Source organism: Cornus florida, unplaced genomic scaffold, assembly GCF_030987335.1.
Source record: "Cornus florida cultivar Cherokee Brave unplaced genomic scaffold, ASM3098733v1 CherokeeBrave_3.0.0_Hap2_Chr02, whole genome shotgun sequence".
Classification (NCBI taxonomy): Eukaryota; Viridiplantae; Streptophyta; class Magnoliopsida; order Cornales; family Cornaceae; genus Cornus; species Cornus florida.
The window spans coordinates 5,206,163-5,228,462 of NW_026775572.1; the positions used below are offsets into that span (position 1 = coordinate 5,206,163).

The following is a 22,300-nucleotide window of genomic DNA, read 5'->3' on the forward strand; positions in this document are numbered from 1 at the left end:
TTTAATGCACCGGTATGGGACGGTGGCATTTTAGGGACGGATTAACTTATCAGTTAAGTCCTACCTATTTTATATAAGGGAATGGATTAACTAAAATGTTAAGTCCTACTTATATTCAAGTCAGGTCAGCTGAACAAGTTGAATGACTTATGGATGATTAATTTATTATATAAAGGAATGGATTAACTAAAATGTTAAGTCCTACTTATATTCAAGTCAGGTCAGCTGAACAAGTTGAATGACTTATGGAGGATTAATTTATACTGAATAGGATGGTTACTAGATTTTATATATATAAGTATGGTGCCATGATATGAGCTTGAGTCTCAGGATCAGTGGTTAGGGTGCGTATATCGCCAGGGATGTGTAACTAGATATAGTGTAGTTGTGTACCCTGGTAGGTCTAGGTACTCATGTCCACTATATGTGCGTTTTGCATGTTGCCTACTATTCAGGTTGAGACAATCCTATAGTCTAGTGAGGTTCCTTTAGTGTGTATATATATATATACGGACTACTAGTTACTGTTGGATTGACTAGGATGTATACGTGTATCGGATCTCTGCTTGGATTGTAGTAGAGTATAACTTGTTTGTGGGCCTGACCCACCATTATTTTTCAGGTGTTCGTCAGGAGTAGAGGTTGTTCGTGCTGAGCGGGGATCAGTCTACTTTATTCTTCCGATGCTACATAGGAGTTCCTTTATGATTCAGTTTCCTGATTTAGACAGTTATTACTGTCATTTGTTTAGTTTGGATTTTCTAGGGGTCCACACAGTATGGATTCCCGAGTTGTATTTTGGAGGATCAGTTGTATCAGAAGAGTTTATTAATTAATGGAAATATATTCTGAAGTTTATTATTAGATTATCATTTTAGTTTCTTGTCAGCATTTTATTTATTCTTCTTTAATCTTTTGTACTCTGTGTTCGTTCATTATCAATTTGTTTTAATATCCTCGGGTATTCGGGCGTGGGCCTGGTCAACCCGCATTCGAAAATCCAGGGGTATCACAATAAAGGTCCAATCTTTTAGGCTTTTAGTTATCAGAGTTATTAAACAGACCAATAGTTTAATCATGAAGAAATAAATCATTTCGACATGGTATATCATACTGATACTTATCCAAAGTTATATCTTTATATCGAAGGAGGTTTTCCATGGACAATGGAACAAATAGATTAGGGTGTAACTAACAAAGTTACATTTTCATCTCACAATACTTATTCTTGGAGATCTTTTATAGCAATGATCAAATCAATGATCTTAAAGACTACGTCTCACTGGAAATGGAGTAGAAGTATAACATTCTGGATCTCGAGTTCTATTGGATGGTGGTAAAAAACAAAAAAAAAAATCAGCCATATCAAATATGGTTTCTTAAAACTACAGAATAAAATGAATTTGAGCATAAAACATTGCTAAATTCATTAGAAATAACAGAAAGAATTGGTCCAATCAATATACCTTAAAGATAAAGCCATCATAATAAGATATACTATTCAAGCAGCATTCATGGTTTGTGATGAAAGAAGACTTTTCGTCACACAGCTGTCAGTTGATTACCCTAACTATTCAGCAGAATAATTAATTGAAGCACAAAGGTTCCTTGACAACATCAAAGAATTAAAAATAGATATTCCAGAAGATAATATGACGGGAGTTAAGCAAACCGGTATTGATTGGCTAAATCAGTTTAATCAAAGTTCAGCCAGCACTCCACCCTTGGAAGAATGATAAAGACTTTTTACTAGACGACTGTACGTTTATCCAGCACGCGACCAAAAGTCATGTCAAATTTACAATTCATGAACAGTTAAAAAGTATATTCGTTAACTATTCATGAACACTAAAAAGTAAGTTCTATTACTATTTATGAATAGTAAAAAATACTTTTACTATTCATCAAACGGTAAAAGTTACTTTTATTTAATTTATATATATATGTGATGTTTTGTAAACTATAAGGCATTGGAAGTTTCCTAGTTTTCTCTCTCCCTCTTTGTAATTTCTCTCTATAAGTTTTCATTTTCCGTTTTGTTTTGTAATTGGTATTAAAGCCTTGTCGACGAACTTGGACTATTGTAAGTGTTTGTATAAAGTTTTAATATTACTATTTCTACTTCAATTATCTTATTTTAAGTGTTTTTATTTCTAGCTGTTATAAATCGCATATGCTTATTTTTTGTTCAAAGCCCATATCCTGTTTTGTCGTAGTCAGAGAGACGTATGGGCTTCAAAGGAAATTTTGGTCTTAGGCACCCGAACAGCATTAAGCGACCTTACGAACCTTTAACAGTTTATAAATGGCACATAACCGAGATACCTCAATAGATTGTATTTGTAATATTGTAGGGAAAAAAAACTCCTTAAACTATACACATATGGTTCGCTTTGAAATTTCAGAATAACAAATTCCAGAGTAATTTAATTAAATACATCAAGAACTCATATAGAGTCTTCTCTTGATTGTATACAAGAAGCTATTGAGATAATAAATGACAAGGTAAAAACCCTTGCTCAGCCCATAGATCTGGCAAACAGTACCGAATCAAAGAACAAAATTGACTAGATGATTATTGATTTAGAAAAATTAAAGAATTCAAAATTATTTGATTTATATCCACCTGATCCACCCAATTCTAAAGTAGATAAACCATCTACTTCCTCTCCTAGTAAAAAGGTAAAAAAAACCTTTACTGTGAAATTGAAGACATTTTTGTACTTCATGATACCCCATCAGGAAGTTACGATAAAAAAGAGTACAATAACATCGTAGATCTCCTTGATTGTCCAAGACAGATGTATGTTGACCAAACTTATCTATTGATGAAAGAAACCACATCATCAATCAAATCAGAGATATTTCTTTAAAATACAAACATAATATCCGATAACGAATTAGAAGAACAAATCAACGTTCTCACTGATAATTCAGACTTTGAAGAAGAAAAAGATTATTCAGAAACATGTGAATCTGTAGACGAAGAAATTCAAGCTGAACCACAACAAGAAGCTTCATCTAGTGAAAAAAGAAGACCTGAAACGAACTTAGATGAATCCTTTTATGGAAACTATCCAACAGCAGAAACAGTTCTTCTGGCTACCAAAGTAGAGGACATAGATCAACCAAGTCCATCCTTTCCTAGAAAAAATGATTTAAACAAAAATCCAATTGCTCAAAATGGTACTTATCTATCTTTCAAATTTCCCATTTAAAGATCAACTGAAAATCATTGATGAATGGGCACAATCACTTGTAATTCTTATCACTAATTATAAGGCCACTTGGACTAAAGAACGCTTTCTTGACTATATAGATGCAACCCTCCAAGATGACGCTTTAGGATGGTTAAGACATAATCAATCCTTGAAAAGGAAAGAGCAAAAATCAACACTCTTAACCAATTTTAATGACCTTGAAGGAATATTTCGAGAGTTTGTTAAAATTCGTAGAAAAGAACTCTACGGACATTCTGGAGAAATAGTCCTAACAGAAGATGCAAGTTTCGCATTATAAAAAATCGAATTATGCGATATTTGTCGTTTTGAAGAGTACGTGAAATTATTCAAAAAAAATACTTGTTTCTTCTACGACCTCCTAATATAGAATATTGGTTAGGACACATCTTTATTAAACTTCCAATTCTTATATTTTTTTTTTCTTTCTCATGAGCGTTTTTGGATAATAATTTAAAATTCACAATAAACAATGGGTTATAATATTTTTTTATTTTTATTTTTATTTTTTCACAATATTAGTTAAATATTGACTTTGGCTACAAGACATTTTTTTTCCCCAACTTTATTCAATTTGCAAATTGCATCAGATATGAAAGTTGATCGGATTAATAAAATATCTAAAGCCACTTATACGATTCTAATCATATTCAAATTATATTAGATTCTGTTAAAGAGGTAAATGTGTTCTATCACACTCTGAACAAATATGTTTAGAATTACTCTCTTTTTATTTAATTAAAAAATAATTCTCACAAAATATTATTACGAATTCAATGATATATGATGATGATTGTGTTTTAGTCGTACTACATTTGCGTTTAAGATCAATAAACTTCTTTTTTTTTTTAAACAATGATAATAATAATAAAATCACTTAGGACACTCTTATATAGCTTTATTCCCTGAGATTGACGAAATTTCAATGTGCCGAGTGCCGACTCACCGTCGGTGAATTCGCTGGGTAAGTTTAAAAGTCAGAACGGTGCTTTATAAGTTAAGCTTTATTTTATTTTATTTTTTTATTTTTTAGAAAGTATAGATATGAATACGACACGATATAATACGGATACAATAATATGGTAAATTTAAAAAAATAGGATATGAGTACGGCAATAAAAAAATTATTAATTTTCTTTTGTATATATATAAAATTAAAATTTAGTAATTTTTTTAAAAAAAGAGTATGAATTTAAATACAATCAATAATATAACATAGAAATTTCACAACATATAAAACAAACATTCCTCAACGTCACTTAATAAAATTTTAATTTTTTCTTAACAAATTATATTATGTTATTATTGTTAAAAAATTTACATTTTAATGTTCAAACTTGTTAAAAATATGTTATGAATGTCGAAATACTTAAAAAGTATATGAAAAATATCCAATACGTGCTAAAAATATAAAATATATTTTAAAATTATGAATACGTTTAAAAAATATGACACGTATTCGATAAGAGAATGTCGCTCTAGAAGTATCTGTGCTTTTTTGTTATCTAGGTCTTAGTCCGGCTTCTATGGAAGTTTTAACAATTTATTGACTGGTTGTAGCATTAACACTTTTATTGGCAAATCCTTTTGTTTTATTCTATAAATATAAAAAAATACAATATTTTTCATATTTTATTGCCCTTGATGTTGCTTGCTTGACATAGATTCTTTGTTAGTTCAGGCCTTTTTAACTAAAACACATATATTTTTTTTTTAGAACGCGAACTGAAATACATCAATCTACAATATTAACATCTGCTCTCCAATCCCAGTGTCTCTATTTCTTATTGTAAATACCATAATTTTTATTTTATTTTAGAAGTAAAATCACAAAACCCTCCTTTATTATTAAATTAGTGCCAAAAAAAAAAAAAAAAAAAACTACAAAAATTAAAACACCCTTAAACTATAAAATTATAAAATTTTATCAAGTTAGCCCATAGGGTTGATTATTTTTTTTGTGATTTTACCCCCTTTATTTTATTTTTGGTTTGGTAACTCTCGGTTTTTCTTTGCTTCTTCACCGTCTTTCTTTTTGACGATCACAATATTGGACCATTCAGAGGCGAGCCTTCCCTTTGTTTCTCCGATATATATATTTTTTCATACCTCGTTTTGCCGCTGTGATTCGCAAACATGGCGATGACGATCGAAGGTACGACATCTCTCTTTCTCTCCCTTGATTAAAAATTCGATCTCATATTACTTAGTAACTCATCTTTCAATCCCTGTACTGAAGTTTAAAAAGATAACGAAAGAACACAAACTTACAATTCGTATGAACTGATGTATCCGTATAATTATACGGTCAAATCGTTGATATTTTATGTATAATATGTTGAATTTATGTTTCGTTGTATGGAATCGGTTCCTTCGAGTTGGACTTGGAATTGGAATTGGAATTGGAACAGGAGGAAGCTTAGTTCAAGTTTCGAACCTTTTTATTTATTTATTTATTTTTAGTTTTTAATTCCAAGAAGACAATTTTATGCCTCTAAGCGCAACGTAATGGAATTCTCATTGTCTTAGACTCAAGAAACTAGAACTGGGTTGAGGTAGGAAAGATTTATCAAATCAGGGAAGGAAGTGGGCGGTCATTGCAATAGGGTTTATTGCATTTTTTTGTATACATATCTGTGCCTACGTTAAATTGGGGTTTGGAAGTCTGCTGTTGGAAAATAAGTGTGACAAATGATATGTGAAGTGCCAAGTAAGTGGTAACAGCTCTGCAATAAGAGATCTATAGAATTGTTAGCCAGAAATGGAAATAAATTTAAGTTAGATGGTATGGTTGGTGGGTTTAGATTAAAAGTTGTGCTGGTTTGAACTGATCCTTAATGGTCAACATTTGATTGCTTATCTGCAGTTGTTTCAATATGTTTATTGTGTTGTCCATACCGATTTTTGGACATTTTCCAAACCTTTCATACCAATTTGTGAGTTCTATTTTTTTAGCTGGTTGTTTGTTACTTATATACTTTTATATTGGCTATATTCAGGCCAACATTTTATGTGACTGTTCTTAAAAATTGGGGTATAAATGGGTTTGCATTTAGAGTTCCAGTTTCATATTTGGATTTTTTTGGCAACTCATCGAGGGACAAACAAAATTCAACATTAATTCTTAATTCCATCGGGTTTCAGTTGAAAAAAATGATTTTACAGGTTGCAAATGAGGAATATCATTTGAGTTTGAACGGCAAAATCAACGTTTTTCATCCCTTTTTTCTTCTACATTCTTGTCAATAACACCAGGGGTGCAGCTTGGCAGGTTGGAGGCTAAACCTAAGCTATGAAATCTTCAACCTTACCCAATCCAACCCTACCATCAACTCGAGCCCAACCCATCCTTAATTTTTTAAGCTTGCTTGAATTTGAGCTTTCTACTTGGGTTGTTATTTTGAGGTAGAATTTGGGTTGTTGTAATAACAAATGAAATAACCTTAACGTTTTCATGAGGTTGAGGGTTCAAGTCCCACTAGGGACATGTGGATATGTGTGTGTGTGTGTTTGCTTTAACTTCAAAAGAGAAAAAGAAGAAGAAGAAGATATTGGCATGACATAATAACCAATGGATCAAAAGCTAATAAGTTCAATGTCATATATGTTACAACCAAGTGAAATCACTAAATAACCAATCATATGCAACCAATATAAATCTATATACATATATGATATATATAATATTTATATATAATCGGGTTCATAGTTTGGTTCATCGGGTTTTGTAATTCGGAATGGGCTTGGGTTGCCTGTCACAATAACCCAAGCCTGGCCTGAAATGAAATTGGATTCTTACTTTTCAACTCAAGTCCGAACCGAATTGCAATTTAAACAGCCCAAACCTGAAATTCTTTGGGCTGGGCTCGGGTTGGGCCAGCCCGAGTTGCCGCCCTAGCGACCATGTCTTCAATATCCTTGGTACCTGGGAAGCACTGTGACGTTGCAACCAAGTGGTGAATCTAATTTCACTACTTCCGCCACCATAGCTAGCACATGTTTGCTGCATTCAGAACCACACATTGAACGTCTTACCATCTATAACATCACTCGTGTTACCGCCTTGCATTCAGCAAACTGTTGGCACTGCCGAGGAGACCACTCCACCATCCTGATATCATTTTTGCTATTACATCCTCCGGTATCGTGACAATGCTACCAATCAATTATTATTGCCATTACCTTGTGTCTGTGGCACACTATTACCATATGTTTATAACCACAATTTTGTGGACTGGTCACCCCCACCGTCCCACTTTCTTTTGATCCTTATGACCACTTCCAAGATTAAACTATCACCTACTCAGCAGTGGGCTTTACTGAATCTACATTTACATTTAAAAAAACTAGTCATCACAGCTGTTGACACTTTATTAACTCTGCCACCAATCTCTCCAATTGCTAATTACACCTCCTAGTAACCTTTACCACCATTAAGACTAGCTGGTCTTCTTCTCCCTTTTTTTTTTTGATAAGTTGGTCTTCTTCTCCCATTAAAATTAATATAGTTCTTATTTTTTTTAGTTGTGACTGAGAAGTCTAAGGTCGTCCAAGGCCGGACTTTATTTCTGAATTTCTAATTTAAATTGAATTTGATTCTAATGAATTCATATAGTAAAATACAAGTATGCATCAACTATGGTTTCTTGAATTGAACTTTGAATAAGAGTTGTAAATCTTTAGGAATATTGGTGAGAACCAGGAGTTACATAGACTGATGCCAAAAGTAATGCGAGAAACCAAATTTGAAATGCCAATACAGTTATTGGCACACAATTGTTTTGCTTGTATTGTTAGGCTTCCTCGAAAAAAAAAAAAAAAAAAAAAAATTGGACTTCATTGACAGGACAAAAGGAAGTGCAATAAGTAATGAGTTTTGGGATTGAAGTAACTGGTATTCTTATGTGTTTTATCATTAATTTTCTGAGAGTGTATCTAAAATATGATGGTTGGCAGTCACGTTGATTGTTGAAAGATCTTAGTCAGCGAAGTTGTGATTATCTATAGCAAACAGCTTGCAAGTTTAATATTGAAATTTATCAGCAGTTTTCGTCTTCTAGATTGCAGAGTCTTGTCGTATTAATCTCCCATGAGTATAGTTTGTTTTTATGTCTCTGTTACTATCTTTGCTTTTTTTTTTTTTAATTGCTTCAAGATTTCTTCAAGATTTCTTCTTTCTGTTAGCCAGTGCTAGCCGACAGTATGCAATAATAGTTGCCACTTTGATAAGCTTGTATTTTATCTCTCTTATTCTGTACATTTGTTTGCTTCGCCCTTCCCAACACCTAACTAACTTTAGTATGCGCATATGTATGTGTGTGTATAATCCAAACTTGAGATTTTTTGCTTTCTTGATTTATATTAGCGTCACATAATGGGTTGGTCATTTTCTTTAAAGTACATTTCTTGTGGGTAGCAGATTTCCACATTTTTTATTAATTTTATTTTATCTAAATGCAGTTTGAAAGTTAATTCTTGAAAATCAAAATGAGGAGTTTGAGATTTGACTATTGAAAAACCATAATAATAATAATTTTCAAAATATTTTTGCTTCTCCATCTTCATCACCCTCTTTTTTTTTTTTTCCCCCTTTCTCCATTCTCTCCTCCTTTCCACTGTTGACGCTTGACACGATTTGATTTTTTTTGTTTTGTTTTGTTTTTTTTTTTTGTAAATCCAAACATATCCATTAGATATATGGTAATTTATGGATTTATCTTGGTAGGGTATGTTTCCTCCTATGATTTCCTCTGCTGTTTCTTACGTGCCAACCAAAACCAATAATGTGTGGGGTTCCCTTAAGTCTCACCAATTGGACCTAGTTTAAAAGTTAATTTTTCTGCGGAGACAGATTTGGATTTCACTTGAGAATAAAGATGTACACCATGAATCCACTAGTTTATGAAGTTTAGAAATTATAACAGATTTCTAAATCAGAACATGATTTTTATGATGACAGTAATGTAGTCTCAAAAAGAACATGATTTTTATGATGACAGTAATGAAGTCTCAAATCTCAACTGCCTGTTGTGGGACGATGACTACGTTAAAGTTCCATTAGCACAGCTGTTCCTCTGAAATTATAGTAGCTCTATTAGGTCAAAAGTAATTTTACATTTTTTCAAGTTCCTCTCAGCAGTATGCATTAAGGTCAGCAGCAGGCATGCAGCAAATTAAGGAGCTCTTGACATACCTACATCAATTCAATCCCTCTTAAAATGAATCCCGGAACTTAATTTCCATTCTGATATACTGGAATGCTTTTGTTGGCCTATTTGCTTCTCGAAGGGTAATTATGCTGCCTCGGATTAACTGGTTATATCTTCAAAATAAGGACCAAGGCAGAAGGCCATTACATTATTTTTCCTTTTGTTAACACATATGCTTTGAAGAATGAGTTAAAAAAGGCATTGCCTAGAGTGTTTCGTGTTAATCAAGGTTTTGGGAGTGATGGACTGTTTACCTAATTTTTGGATTTAAAGCTTTCATTTTGTTGGATTTTAGGCATGTAATGTATTAAATATTTTATTTTGTGACCTTTTTATTGCGTCTCATACTAATTGTTTTCTCTTTTGGTACTTTGGGGTCGTGGGGCTGCTAAATGTTGTTTTTCTTGTCTTAATCAGTGTAAGTTGGAAATTTAAATATGTCCTTTTGCTTTTGTTGTATGTTCAATTGAAATTTTTGACATAACATTGAAAATATGCAGGCTTGCTGGACTTGCTTTTATGTTCTCAGCCAGCATTCTGCTACAGATCTTGGTACGTTTTGTAGTCATAATTTTTGTATATGCCTGATGGTTCTGCACATTGGAAATTTTGAAAATAAAATTTATTTGATCTTTCACAACTTAGTTTCACACACAGCATATGTCGTCGTAACATAGGGATGAAAATTGCTCAAGTTCTGCTGAACCTACTTGAACCAAGCTTGAATAAGCAATTAGAGTTTGGTTCAAATTCATGTTCAACTTGGGAGGAATTCCAATTTAGATGAATGAAGATTCGATAGTATAACACTTGGGTCGGTTCTCTTATCTAAAGGCCCAATAAAAAGGAAAAGGAAAAGGAAAAGGAAAAGGAAAAAAAATCAGCTTGGATTGATTCATTCAGACCTTTAAGGCAACAACTTTCCAAATATCCTAGTTTTCTTAACCCATTTTGCAGATTTGGTGCTTCATACTATTGAATGCGGAAAAGGAAAAGAAGTCTTTAGGTTCTTTATGTCCTATTTTTAAAGTTTCAAGTAGGAGTCATGTTGTACTCTCTCTCTCTCTCTCCCTCTCCTTTTTTCTTTGGAGAGTACAACTTTAGGCAGATATTATTTTCATCCCGCACAGCTCATGTAGTAGATGTAAATTGTTCATGCTTTTGCTATGTTTTGTTTCTATATATTTTCTTCATCTCATTTGAAATGATTTTAACTCCTGTATTTTTGAACATAAGTATATACTCAACGAAGCTTATTTCTAACTATTTGAGTAGGTTATACAAATTTTGTGTGTCATTCGCACAAACTATGACCTTAACCTCAATTAAGGCACATGTTATCATGTCTTCCTTTTACAATCTCAAACCATATTAGCCTTGGTTCTCCCCTTCCCTAGCATTACCCTTAATGTAGACTACAACACTTCCTCACTTGTGAAATTTTTTTGCCACACATTGCCAAACCACCTTAATCAATTTTCTCTCATTTTCTCTTCAATTGTGCTACTTCGTCTATCTCACAATTGTGTGCATTTCTAATTTTTTGCCTTAGCTTGTTACACATTCATCTCATCAATATTTTTCTTCTTAACTGCCCATTATGGCTAGTCTAATAGCTCTTGTTTGATGGTAGAATGTTGGACAGAGGTTGGAAGTAAAGAAATGATATCATTTCCTTTCCTTTCCCTCCTACCCTTTCCTTCGGGTTGAGATTGGCTGAATAAAGATAGAACGCTAGGAACAATACAGGCAAAGTATTTGATAACCCCTAACATAATGTTTTATTCAAGTTTCTTTTTGTGGTTGTTTTGAGGGCTTTATATGTGCCAAAACTTCTCTGGCTGAATGGTGGTCAAACTATGCCTTTATTCATTTTATTTTATTTTATTTATTTATTTATTTTCTTTTGTGTTTCACTTTTTGCTTTGTTATTCGTGTGTTCATGCTTGTGTATGAATACAGATGTTTGTGTATGTATGTGCATTCATTAGGTATTTTTCTGATTTTGGCTGCAGGCTTGTGCAGTGTACAACAACTGGTGGCCAATGTTATCAGGTGTCTGAGCGAACCACAAATTGTTCGGCATAATTTTTAGTATAATGGTTGCATCTGAATGGTTGATGTTTTGAAGTTACTTGTTCTTGCAGCTCTCATGTATGTTTTGGTGCCGATGCCTTGTATGTTCTTTGGAGGTGGGTCTACTCATTTCTTAACCAGCCGCGATGGTGGGGGGTGAGTATTTATTTTAGCCAATCCCTTGAACATTGTACTGCACTTTTAAAGTGAAGCTTGCTAAGCATTAGCTGAATAATTTTAAATGAATAAGGTTTAACAATTTTAAATTTGCTTTGGTCTTTTATTTATTTATCCGACAGTTCATGTCTGTGTTTGATTCCAGAACTTTGTTGTGCTTTGGTTCTATTTCTAGCTCCTTCAGTTTGTCCTGCATATAGTATTTGATAACATGTCTTAAATGTTCATTGGATGCATATGGATTGAATATACTAATCTATGTTTGGTTGATATTTTTAATTTTTTTTCCCCTAGAAACATGAGTTGTGGTTTTTTTAACCATGTTTTTCAGATTTGTCTCAAATGTTTGGTTGTAAATGGCATAAAATTTTCACTCATGCTGTAGCTTGGAACCATAGAAATGGATTTGAGCATTTCAGCAGGTTCAATGTGCTTACCATGTATGAATAGATAAATTGGGCAATGCTTGTGCTGAATTTTGGTGTAAATGCACATAATGAAGCCATAGGTTGCTACTGAAACTGTGAACTGTATTTGTTTTAATTGAATATTATGTTCACGATGATACACACACTTGTGCCATGCTTTAACTACACTTAAAATTTAAGTGGGAATTGTCAGTTTCCTTCATTTGTTCATAGTATTTTGATGAAAAAGTATATGAACGTGAAATGACCATATTATCCCTATATCCATTCTCCACATCTTCTCATTCGCCTCTCCCCTTTGAAACTCGCGTTCCACCCTTTTCTCCTCTCTCCGTTTTTTTCTCTAATTAAAAAAAAAAAAAAAAAAAAAAAAAAAAAATCATGAACCACGTCATCGTCGTCATCATCACCTCCTTCAACCATCCGAGCATTGCGACAGCGGCACCACCTATCTCTTGCTCTTATTTTTTGCTAGTTCTTCGTTGGGTACCTGAACACTGAGTGACATTACAACGAAAAAATAGACCAGTAGAGAATAAACTCATAAATTTGATTCATTTATTTATGCACATGCGTATATATGTGTGAATAAAATAGGGTAACATTGAATGCATATCATCCTCATATGGCATGGATGAGGATGAGATCCATCATCATCGTCATTATGGGTTTCTTAGAGAATGCTTCCCTAAATATGATTGAATTTTTTTATTTTGACTCTGTGATACCATGGGAAATCGGAATGAATTCTCTACATTCCTATAATTTTCTTTCCCCAATTGATTCTGTTGAGTCCTTTTCCTTGTTTTTCGAATTTTCACCATGCTCGAGGCCTTTGCATTTTCCAATCAACCTCTTCAGCTAAAGCATGAAAATCAGAAGCAAGTACATGATTCTAGTACATCTAAAACCCCACCAAATAATCTCTCCCCCCTCTGGGTATAAAACTACTAAGCAATTATTTTATTCAATATAAAATGCACTTATAGTCATAAAAACCTTAATTCCATTTATACTTATTTGTTCTCATTGTATAATTATTAAACAAACATATTCAAACAAAAGGTGGGGAAAAAAACTAAGACTATTTTATCAAGAAGATAAAGAACTGAGTAATGCTATCAAAAGGCTCCCTCATGACAAAAGCGATGATATTCCCACATTTAACCATTGGATTGATTCAATTTTTTGAGAAGTCAAATGAATCATTTAATACATCTTTCAATCCATTAGTTAAATGTGGAGAGCTCATGGCTCTTGTCATGAGGGGTCTCTCTCAATAGCATTATTCAAGAGCTTACTTATCAAAAAAAAAAAAAAAAGCATTATTCAAGAACTTCCCGGAAGAAAAAAGAAGATAAAAGAACAGAAACCTTTATCTTTTTATGTTCTTGTTTTGTTGCAGATAACAATATGAATTGTATTAGTGTTAGTTTTTTGTGGTTGTGAACCAAATAATTGCTGGGATGAGGGGCCTTTTGGAGTCGTTGAGATAGCAAGGCTCCGTTCTCTTGGTGGTGAAGAAGGGTTTTCTAATTACCCGGGAAAAAAAAGAAGAGGAGCTTTCTTTCTCAGCTTCTCGTTTTCTTTATAATACAGAAATAGAAAGAAATAGAAAGCCAGGGTGCTCTTTCAAGATCAATTCTGGCAATTATTTTGAAAATATTAATTGTTTCAAACAACAAACAACAGCAGCTCACTAGTGACCGGAAGCAACTCAGATGGAAATTGTTGTATAAAAATACTCCATTTTCCTTGTGGGTAAGAATCCTCTCCAATGCTGGAGAGGATCCTGTACTCCACCAAGGGTGGAGATTGGAGGTGGGACCCACCTATAATGCTCCACTCTTATCACCCGATGATGCATTCTCCACCTTTGATGGAGTACAGGACCCTCTCTTGCGCTGGAGAGAATCCAAGTCCCTTCTTTAGATCACCCAGCTGATGTATAATCAAAAATGTCCCAGGTGTAAATGTAATACTTGCCATAATTCCCACTGAAGAACAAAATAGAAAATAAAAGACACAAGGCACGAAATGTTTTGAAAAATTATTTTAGAGGTCTATTGCATGTAGACTAAACGCGACACAGATGGAGTGAGGACGGCGTTTGGGACGAAGGAAGAATAGGAGGCAAGTTGTTTCATTTGGGTTTTGGTGATGGTGGTGGAGCTTGGTTTTGGTGGATAAGAGGTATCAAAGATTTTAATCAAGATTTTATAAGACTAAGAAAAATAGAGTAAACATGGTCAAATGACAGAAATGAAGGTTCCCTTGTGTGACGAGGATAGCTGGTAATGATGGGTTTGGCTGTGTCCATTTTACTAGACATTTCATATGGTATCTTAGGATAATCTGCTCCTACAACTCTTCCATGCCTTGGAGCTTAGCTGATTCTTGGGCTATCTGAAATAGAATATATAATTTGATAAGAGATTTTGGCTTTAAATACTCCATCATCTGCTATGCAAAATAATGCTTATGGTTAGATTGTCTTGAGTCTTTCCCTATCATAATGCCTAGGTGGGACAAGCACTAAATAATGACTATCAGCTTACTCCTTGTAACTCCTTCCCCACTCCTTTTGTCGCTGGGATTATACGAACCAAGAGCAATACACGTCTACTAGGTAACTGATGAGATTTCCTTTTTCCTCGGGTAATGAGGTGGTTGTTAACGTGCTGGTTGCTAATTTACAGGTTCACCCCCCGGCCAGTGTGCTGCATACATGTTTTCCTCTATGATGCATGGCGCTTGGAAATGTTTGGAAGTATTTCTATTCAAAAGAAAACGACATTAGTGTTGTACAGATGAGTCTAGCATAACCATTTTTAACACATTTGCAAGAAGCATGTCCAAATATGGGCATCTGATCAAATCAATGCCTAGACACGTACCTTACCCAAAACATTTACCTGCTTCTATGTAACATTGGTCTTTACCATTTAATTTTCTGATCGCCCACTCTAACTAGAAGTTGTGATTTCTTAACGGCAATCACATGACAGGTTTATTATATATATATTTAATCTTCTGATTGCCCACTCTTAGTAACATTTGTGCTTTCTTAGTGGCAATCACATTGACAGGTTCTTCCTGTTTCCTGTTTCTGTTCCTTCAAAAAAAAAAAAATTTATTTATTTTTCTTTTTGAATTATTGCAGCTGGATAGATGCTGCTAAGTTCTTAACAGGGGCATCAGCGGTTGGGAGCTTAGCCATTCCTATTATACTCAGGCATGCAGATTTGATTGGGACAGGAGCTATGTTAATCGAATTTACCTCCTTTTTCATATTTGTCTGCACTGTTTTGTGTTTTCATCGTGCTAGCCTTGAAGATGATTGGTGATGAATCTTAAACATGTCAAAGTGAGACTTCTGTAAGTTGCGCATGATTGTTGGGATTGTTTCTAACAGATCAAATGTAAAATATATTTAATAGCTTAACTGGACAGGAGAAAAAATGGCGAATTTCACACTATTCAAAACTATAATCTCTTTCATGTAATTTACCCAAAAAATATATATTAATATATATTTTCTCATGTACATCTTTGGAAGACAAAAGTCATGTATTACTTGCATCTTTTTGTTTCACAAGTTGAAGTTCTAATTTCATTTGTAAACACGTACAATGACATGCAATGGTTGTTTGACTGGGAACAATCTGGTAGGTGGTAGCATGGCTATCCAGGGGAAATCATATAATTTTCTTGCTAGGGTTTTGATTATTTTACCATTGATCTTATAGATGCCATAAGTATTGATGTTTACCATACATTAGTAGTATTGGTAAATAGATTCTATATGATATATGATAATAAGAGATTTTAATTTTCTCTACATGTGCTCCATTATTTTTGTTATTGCTGCTGTCCTTGTTATAAGTGAAACGCAGACCTTGTGGCTTTATTGTTTGGTACATTGGATCTTATCTTCCCGTGCCATTGTCTAATTCATGAGCTCTTATGCAGATCGGGTCTCACTTCTCTCTCCATCATCATATTTGTTGCAAGAATGTAGTGTGTTTTTATGTATTAGGTTCTAACGTGTGTTTAGCACATCACTTTTGTAAATCTGAAAGAAAATTAAAATAAAAAGAAATTAGTGTTCCTCCAGGAACACTAGTTGTGCCTCGGGACAGAATATTGGTTGAAGTGGATCTTCCTAACATAATTTTTATGATTTTTGGTGCAGGACCTTCTCATTTATTATCCCAGCTCGGCCATGCTTATAGTGTCAAGGGCATGTTTGGTTCAGTTTTTTTAAAACAGTTTTTTTATTATGAGAACTCAAAATAAAAAAAACTGTACAAAAATTTACTTGGTTAGCAATTTTTGAAAATTTAGTTTAAAATGAAAATTTATTTGTTTTCAATCTTTTATGCTTCTAAGAAAATAGTTTTCTGAGTTGGTGAGAAATGTTTTTTTAAAACTGAATCAAATAAGCCCATAATATATCTACAGTGTTGATTCGGATCTTTTAATTAATGGCAAGTTGGTTTATGTAAGAATTACCATTAACAAAGGAGGTTTATCACATTACATCATTGAAACCATCACAGAAATGAAAGCTATAATTAGTAATTTTCCGAAAAAGAAGAAGCTATAATTAGTAGATGATTTAACGAGTTAGGAGTTGGATTCTTATCATTTCTTTTTTTCAAAGTCCTTTTCATCTTTCCTTCACGGTACTTGTTTGCTATTGGTCTCTTGTCCGTATTTAGCCTTGGACGGAATTTACCGCCCGATTTGGGCTGCATTCCCAAACAACCCAACTCGCAAATAGCGCCTTGTGGTGCGACAGGGTCCGGCATTTAAAAAGAAAAAAGAAAAAAAAAGGAAAGGTATAATGTATAAAACAAAAAACTCTTATATTATTATTGGTAGTGCTGAATGGCGTCTTAGAGCATAAATTAGTTGAAATTTTTAACTATTTTTTGTTGAAATCTAATTTTCAAACGTTAATTTAGTACTTCCAAACACAACATTATTATTATTATTATTATTATTATTATTATTATTTATTACTATTTTTTTTTTTATATCAGAAACAAAACATTATTAACAATCAGCAATTTGCACAAATTGACTCTTGAAGGTCAATTTTCTATGCATGCATTTTAATCGTAAAGGCTAACACATTTTAAACTGACCTAGTACTACAAACTAGCGTGTACTCCGTATTATATAAATCTATTTATAATATATATATATATATATATATATATATATATATAATCTGTTCTATTTTTCTGTCAAATTTCTGCGAAGACCAGAATAAATTTTGTAAACATTACAAACTATCTTAGTCAGTGGATGTGAGAAAATATATTAGTTTGTATTATAAGTCAGATTTTCTATTACTTAATTTATGTAACCAGCGCTAGAGAATTAAAAAAGAACTAGCCTGTATTGGCTTTCATGGTGAACATATCTTACTTCTCACACAGTTGCTTTTTTTAATTTTTCTTGGAATCCACTTGTCAGAATTGATAATCAACATTGCAAGAGTCAAAACTCAGAAGAGTTAGGGGGCAATTTTTATTTTTTTTAATCTTTTTATTCTCTTTAAAAAAAAACTTCATTGTGTTGATATAAAGCAAATTTGATATCATGAAATAATTAAATCTTACTTACCAAAAAAAATTATTATACAAATATATGAGGTGGATCCAATACTTGATTACTTGACATTTCTCATGTAACTAAAAAATGAAATGGACATGAAATGTGTATCATTTGAACCAAAGTAAGTTCGTCTCTTGGTCGTTCATCATTTGAGTCACAGTACCAAACCATGTGAAAGTGGTTTGGTTTCAATTGAAGACGTGTTTGATCCAATCATGTTCCAAGGGCATTTTGTCTTATTCAATAAGGCCAAAAGTAAAAGATTTTTTTTTTTACGGAAACAATCGTGCCAAAAGTTAAAGATTGCAACGTAGGAAATGCCTAGAAAACTTCTAAGAAATGTTTAGTAAAAAGACTTGACAAACCGTAAGAAAATACGCGAAACTTGTTGCCACGATTGTTTTATATATTTTCTTGGACATATATTTCAATTTTAATTTCTAAAATGTTATATATCCATTTGGTTTTAATTTGAAAATTTATCTTTCTACTAAGGAAAATGATAAGAGAACCGAACCAAACAACGGAATAAAAAGTCGAATTTAACGTGACTCAGCTACGTCAGATTATTTTCTTTATCTTTGATTTTGGTTTTCTCTCCCTTTTTGATTTCGTAAAATTAAAGATAAAATAAAAAAAATTAAATTTCTTCATGTTTTGCAAATACAGAAACACAAAACCAAAACAGAACAAAAAAGAAAAAGAAAAAGAAAAAGAAAAAGAAAATAAAAGCTACAACAGTTGTTTCTCTCTTTCAGATTTTGTATCCATAAAAATCAAATAGAAATTTTGAGAAGATTCATCCGTTTCTCTTTTCTGGGTTAATGATAACTCTTGTGTGGATAAATTACTTACAAAAAAAAAAAAATCTACATATTTTTCATCTGAAATTGGAAAGATTTATTCTTGGAAGATTTATGAATAGAAAAAAGTGGGTGATCTTGAAAAAGGAGCGAGGATAAAGAAATATTTATTTATTTGACGTAGACAAAGCCACGTAAGATTCGATGTTTATTTCGGTAGAAGCGTTCGGTTCTACTAATATAACTTTTGTGGAAGCTAGCTGGTTAACTTTCATGTGTTATAAATAAGAAAGGGCACGTTAATTATATACTCTCTCAAATCACTCTTTTGCAGAGTACAAACAGTTTTCAATTACAACAAGCTATTTTATAATTTCTTGCAAATAGCATCAATTAATAACCATATATAAATATTGTAGTACTCATTAGTGTGATTACTTTGCATAAACTACCTAATTATTTGTATAGTTACAGATGATTAGAGTTGTACTCGCATCATATATGGGTAAGGGTGTGATTAAAGGTTCAACTTTTATTTTTTTATTATCCAAGAAAAAAAAAAAAATCACCTGAAACATATGACTCTTTTTCTTCAAGTTTATATAATTGATCGAGATTAGGTGTTCCATTGTTTTACATTGCAAAAAATTAATTCAGTTGAAATTCTCAATATTGTTCCCTACTTGTATATATAAAATTATAAGTTAAAACATATCAGCCATACTTTGTTCAACCGAGTAGATGAAAGCTACTATTATTCATTAGAAACAGTGGAGCTAGTTAATAATATTTTTTTTTGGGGTAAAAATGGTAATGTTACTGGGATTGTTTTATATTTATTTGTTACTATGTTAGTTGTCTCAAGAAATAGCAGGAGTCATTTCTATCTCATTTTGTCATCATAAATATACATAGAAACAGAAATTAAATTACCCTTACAACAGAAATGGTTATTCAGAGTTGACCTCGACTCGACTAGAGGTTTCAATAATCTATTAGAATTCGGAACTCTTCCTGGATGTTCTTTAACAACCGATTAAATAATTTGATTAAAGACTCTTCAATCTTCTGGTCCAAAGCTTTTAAAAATAATGTGAGTTGTAGTAAAATTAATTATTAGATAAGCAGACAATGTAAAATATCTTGTAATTAAAGACCTTGTGAACTTTCAAGATTTATGTTATGTAAAATTGATGCCAACCAAATGCCAAAGCTTATTCATGAGCAAAATTTATGCTAATCTAAATCCTTTATCTATTTTCAACAACAAATGGCAAGAGAAGAAGAAGAATAAGAAGAACAAAGAACTAAATTTCACAAATATATATATATATATCTATATATATATATATATAGATAGATAGTACAGGATAATTTACAAAACTTCATGCTCGTACATTTTCCATGTCAGTAGGATTCTTGGCTTCTCTCCATTGATAACTACTTTATTTTTAACTTACATAGGTAACTACTTTATTTAACAAAAAAAAAAAAAAACACTACCATATTTATTTTCTTGCAGGTTAAAACCTTGTGGACTCCCATTTCTGATTTATGATCCTTCTCTTAAAACCAATTCACTCGTTCCCAATCCCACATGCCACCATTGCCATTATCCATGTCTAAGTTGTCAGCTGTTGTCGTGGTATGAGAAGGATTAGCTCCATTGCCATTGGCCACATCCAAGTTGTGACCACCCTGCGTAGTAGTTTCAGAAGGATTAGCTCCATTGCCATTAGCCACATCCAAATTCCGAATACTTTCCCGAGTTTGAGAAATATTAGTTTGGTCTCCTGAGGATGAGCTCTCAAGAGCTATATCCAAGAAATCATTATCCGTACCTTGAGAAGGATTAATAGGTAGGTCGTCTGAGGATGAACTTTGTGGTGAGCTTGTTCCATCCATCATAATTGGATTTAGATTCTGATGACCAGATGCTGCTGCTCCGTCATGATTACCACAGTTAACTTGCTGAACTGCCGTTGCCTCACCATCAGCACCTCTGCTGGTGGTCGTCTGTCAAATGATCGCAGACATTTTGATTTGATATACACTCGGCACAAACTAAATTCTTGTCTCAACTGCATAAACACAAGAGGATATATCAAAAACAAAACAATATATAAGATAAAAATTTGTGATTGCATTTTATATTGCTTCTTGTAATTCTCATCGATATCATTTTTGTGAAGTGTGATCTTACCTAGCTAATATGTGTGTGCATGTGCTTGCAGATATGAGGCCTAGTTTTGGACTTACGGTGAATAGAGAATACGTACATGCAATATATATATGTATATATTAGGGTTAATTTAAAACAAAATTTTATCATCACATGTTGGCCTTGAAGTACCAGCTTTTTAAAAACTTGAACTCTTTTTGTTCTATTCATAATTCATGATATAGTTTTCAAATCCTCTATTTAGAACTTTGTATTACAAAAGATCCTAAATGAAAACATGTATGTAAAAGGAAATCAATTTTTAACGCTGAAATATAAAATAATCTAATTAATTTCTTTTTTGGTCCTAACAAATAAGTTATAACTCACACATTAATTTTATTTCCATGAAAAATTTGAACCTCAACCTCCACTTTGAGAGATAAAAGAGAGAGTACTTTTAGATACATAAGGTACAGAATACATATAGGTTCTAAATATATATATATATGGTGTATAAGTCGATCTTACCCTTGGAATTGTAGTAGATGAGGAAGCTTCTTCTTGAATGGCTTTATACTCATTCATCTTCCATTCAGTTTTTGTTCCAGTTGGAGCTCTTCCTTGGTAGAAAACCATGGTTCTCTTCATACCAATAACTCGGTTTTGAGAAGAGTAGACATGACCGGGCGAGCCAGTTGCTTTCCAGTAACCACAAGTGGTGAGCCGGTTCGGTCTTCCTCCATGCGCCTCTTTCGCTTGAATCGGATTAAAGAAAAACCACTGTTCATGGTCTCCACGAGTCAACGTTCCTGCAAATTCTTCCACAAACAAATATATACTATATCAAAACTTATATATATATATATATATATATTAGCTAATTTCATCACATCTATTTAATTCTAGTCCTTGTACTCATATTATTTGCGTCTTTTTTTTTTTTTTTTCCCAATCTTAAGCTTCAATATTCAATAATATGAATTAATAGAAAGAAAAATTAATCTCAGGATTTCATATTCTGAGATTAATTTTTCTCATTAATTTGGTTGCATAGCGTAGAGGAGAGCGTGTATATACGTGTATATGATGATGAGAAAGAAAAATAATGAATGAGAATACTAACGAGGGAGGTCCCATGGATTGAACTCATAAATATCGATGACAGGCATAACCAGGTCCAGGTCTGGTCTGGTCCCTTCTAACTTGGTATGCAGATAGAAGGAAACCAGTTCTTCTTCGGTTGGGTAAAACCTAAAACCTGGTGGCAGATAGTCCATTGACTCCATTGAAACCTCTCTCTCTTTTAATTTTCACACTAAAACTACTCCTCTCTCTCTCTCTCCCTCTCCCTCTGCAATCTATCTATCTGTGTTTGGTTCATTTCACGTATGGCTTGGTTTCCCCTATTTATAAAGAGGAGGGTTTAATGTGTGAAATAGGGAAAAAAAAAAACAAAAAAAACGAAGAAAGAAAACCGAGTGAAATGAGAGAAAAACTTGACACTGAGGTTGCCAGGAAACTTCCACGCGGTGCTGAGGAAATGTATCTGTGTCCACGTACTATATCACGTACCATA

The 22,300-nt window shown here is 32.9% G+C and overlaps 2 protein-coding genes across 5 annotated transcripts; one reads left to right on the top strand and one right to left on the bottom strand.

The window, feature by feature from the left end:
- The first annotated feature begins 5,262 nt into the window (after positions 1 to 5,262).
- On the top strand, positions 5,263 to 15,676 carry LOC132293264 (vacuolar protein sorting-associated protein 55 homolog). 3 transcript variants are annotated; one of them, XM_059790659.1, is made up of 5 exons: positions 5,263 to 5,394; positions 9,949 to 10,000; positions 11,464 to 11,503; positions 11,580 to 11,680; positions 15,293 to 15,676. In XM_059790659.1, the coding sequence occupies exons 1-5, from the start codon at positions 5,376 to 5,378 to the stop codon at positions 15,474 to 15,476; spliced, it is 396 nt and encodes a 131-aa protein (XP_059646642.1). In that variant the 5' UTR covers positions 5,263 to 5,375; the 3' UTR covers positions 15,477 to 15,676. The 3 variants fall into 3 exon arrangements, with proteins under 3 accessions (XP_059646642.1, XP_059646645.1, XP_059646643.1); XM_059790662.1 differs by having other exon boundaries at positions 5,282 to 5,394; positions 11,596 to 11,680; XM_059790660.1 differs by lacking the exon at positions 5,263 to 5,394 and adding an exon at positions 9,848 to 9,866 and having other exon boundaries at positions 11,596 to 11,680.
- A 4,356-nt stretch (positions 15,677 to 20,032) lies between these two features.
- Positions 20,033 to 22,300, bottom strand: LOC132293263 (NAC domain-containing protein 90-like). Of its 2 annotated transcripts, XR_009477806.1 has the most exons (4): positions 21,848 to 22,300; positions 21,253 to 21,542; positions 20,402 to 20,641; positions 20,033 to 20,258 (listed from the first exon to the last, which is right to left on the bottom strand). XR_009477806.1 is itself a non-coding variant. In XM_059790658.1 (3 exons), exons 1-3 carry the CDS (start codon positions 22,008 to 22,010, stop codon positions 20,477 to 20,479), a joined length of 618 nt encoding a protein of 205 aa, XP_059646641.1. In that variant the 5' UTR covers positions 22,011 to 22,300; the 3' UTR covers positions 20,033 to 20,476. The 2 variants fall into 2 exon arrangements, 1 of the variants encoding a protein (XP_059646641.1); XM_059790658.1 differs by having other exon boundaries at positions 20,033 to 20,641.

Coding starts and splice junctions, on each gene's coding strand:
- LOC132293264 (XM_059790659.1), top strand. Junction 10,001..11,463: donor GCATTCTGCTACAGATCTTG/GTACGTTTTGTA, acceptor TTTTGGCTGCAG/GCTTGTGCAGTGTACAACAA. Junction 11,681..15,292: donor ACCAGCCGCGATGGTGGGGG/GTGAGTATTTAT, acceptor GAATTATTGCAG/CTGGATAGATGCTGCTAAGT.
- LOC132293263 (XM_059790658.1), bottom strand. CDS start 22,010: ATGGAGTCAATGGACTATCTGCCACCAGGTTTTAGGTTTTACCCAACC. Junction 21,543..21,847: donor CAATCCATGGGACCTCCCTC/GTTAGTATTCTC, acceptor TGTTTGTGGAAG/AATTTGCAGGAACGTTGACT. Junction 20,642..21,252: donor CATCTACTACAATTCCAAGG/GTAAGATCGACT, acceptor GTGTTTATGCAG/TTGAGACAAGAATTTAGTTT.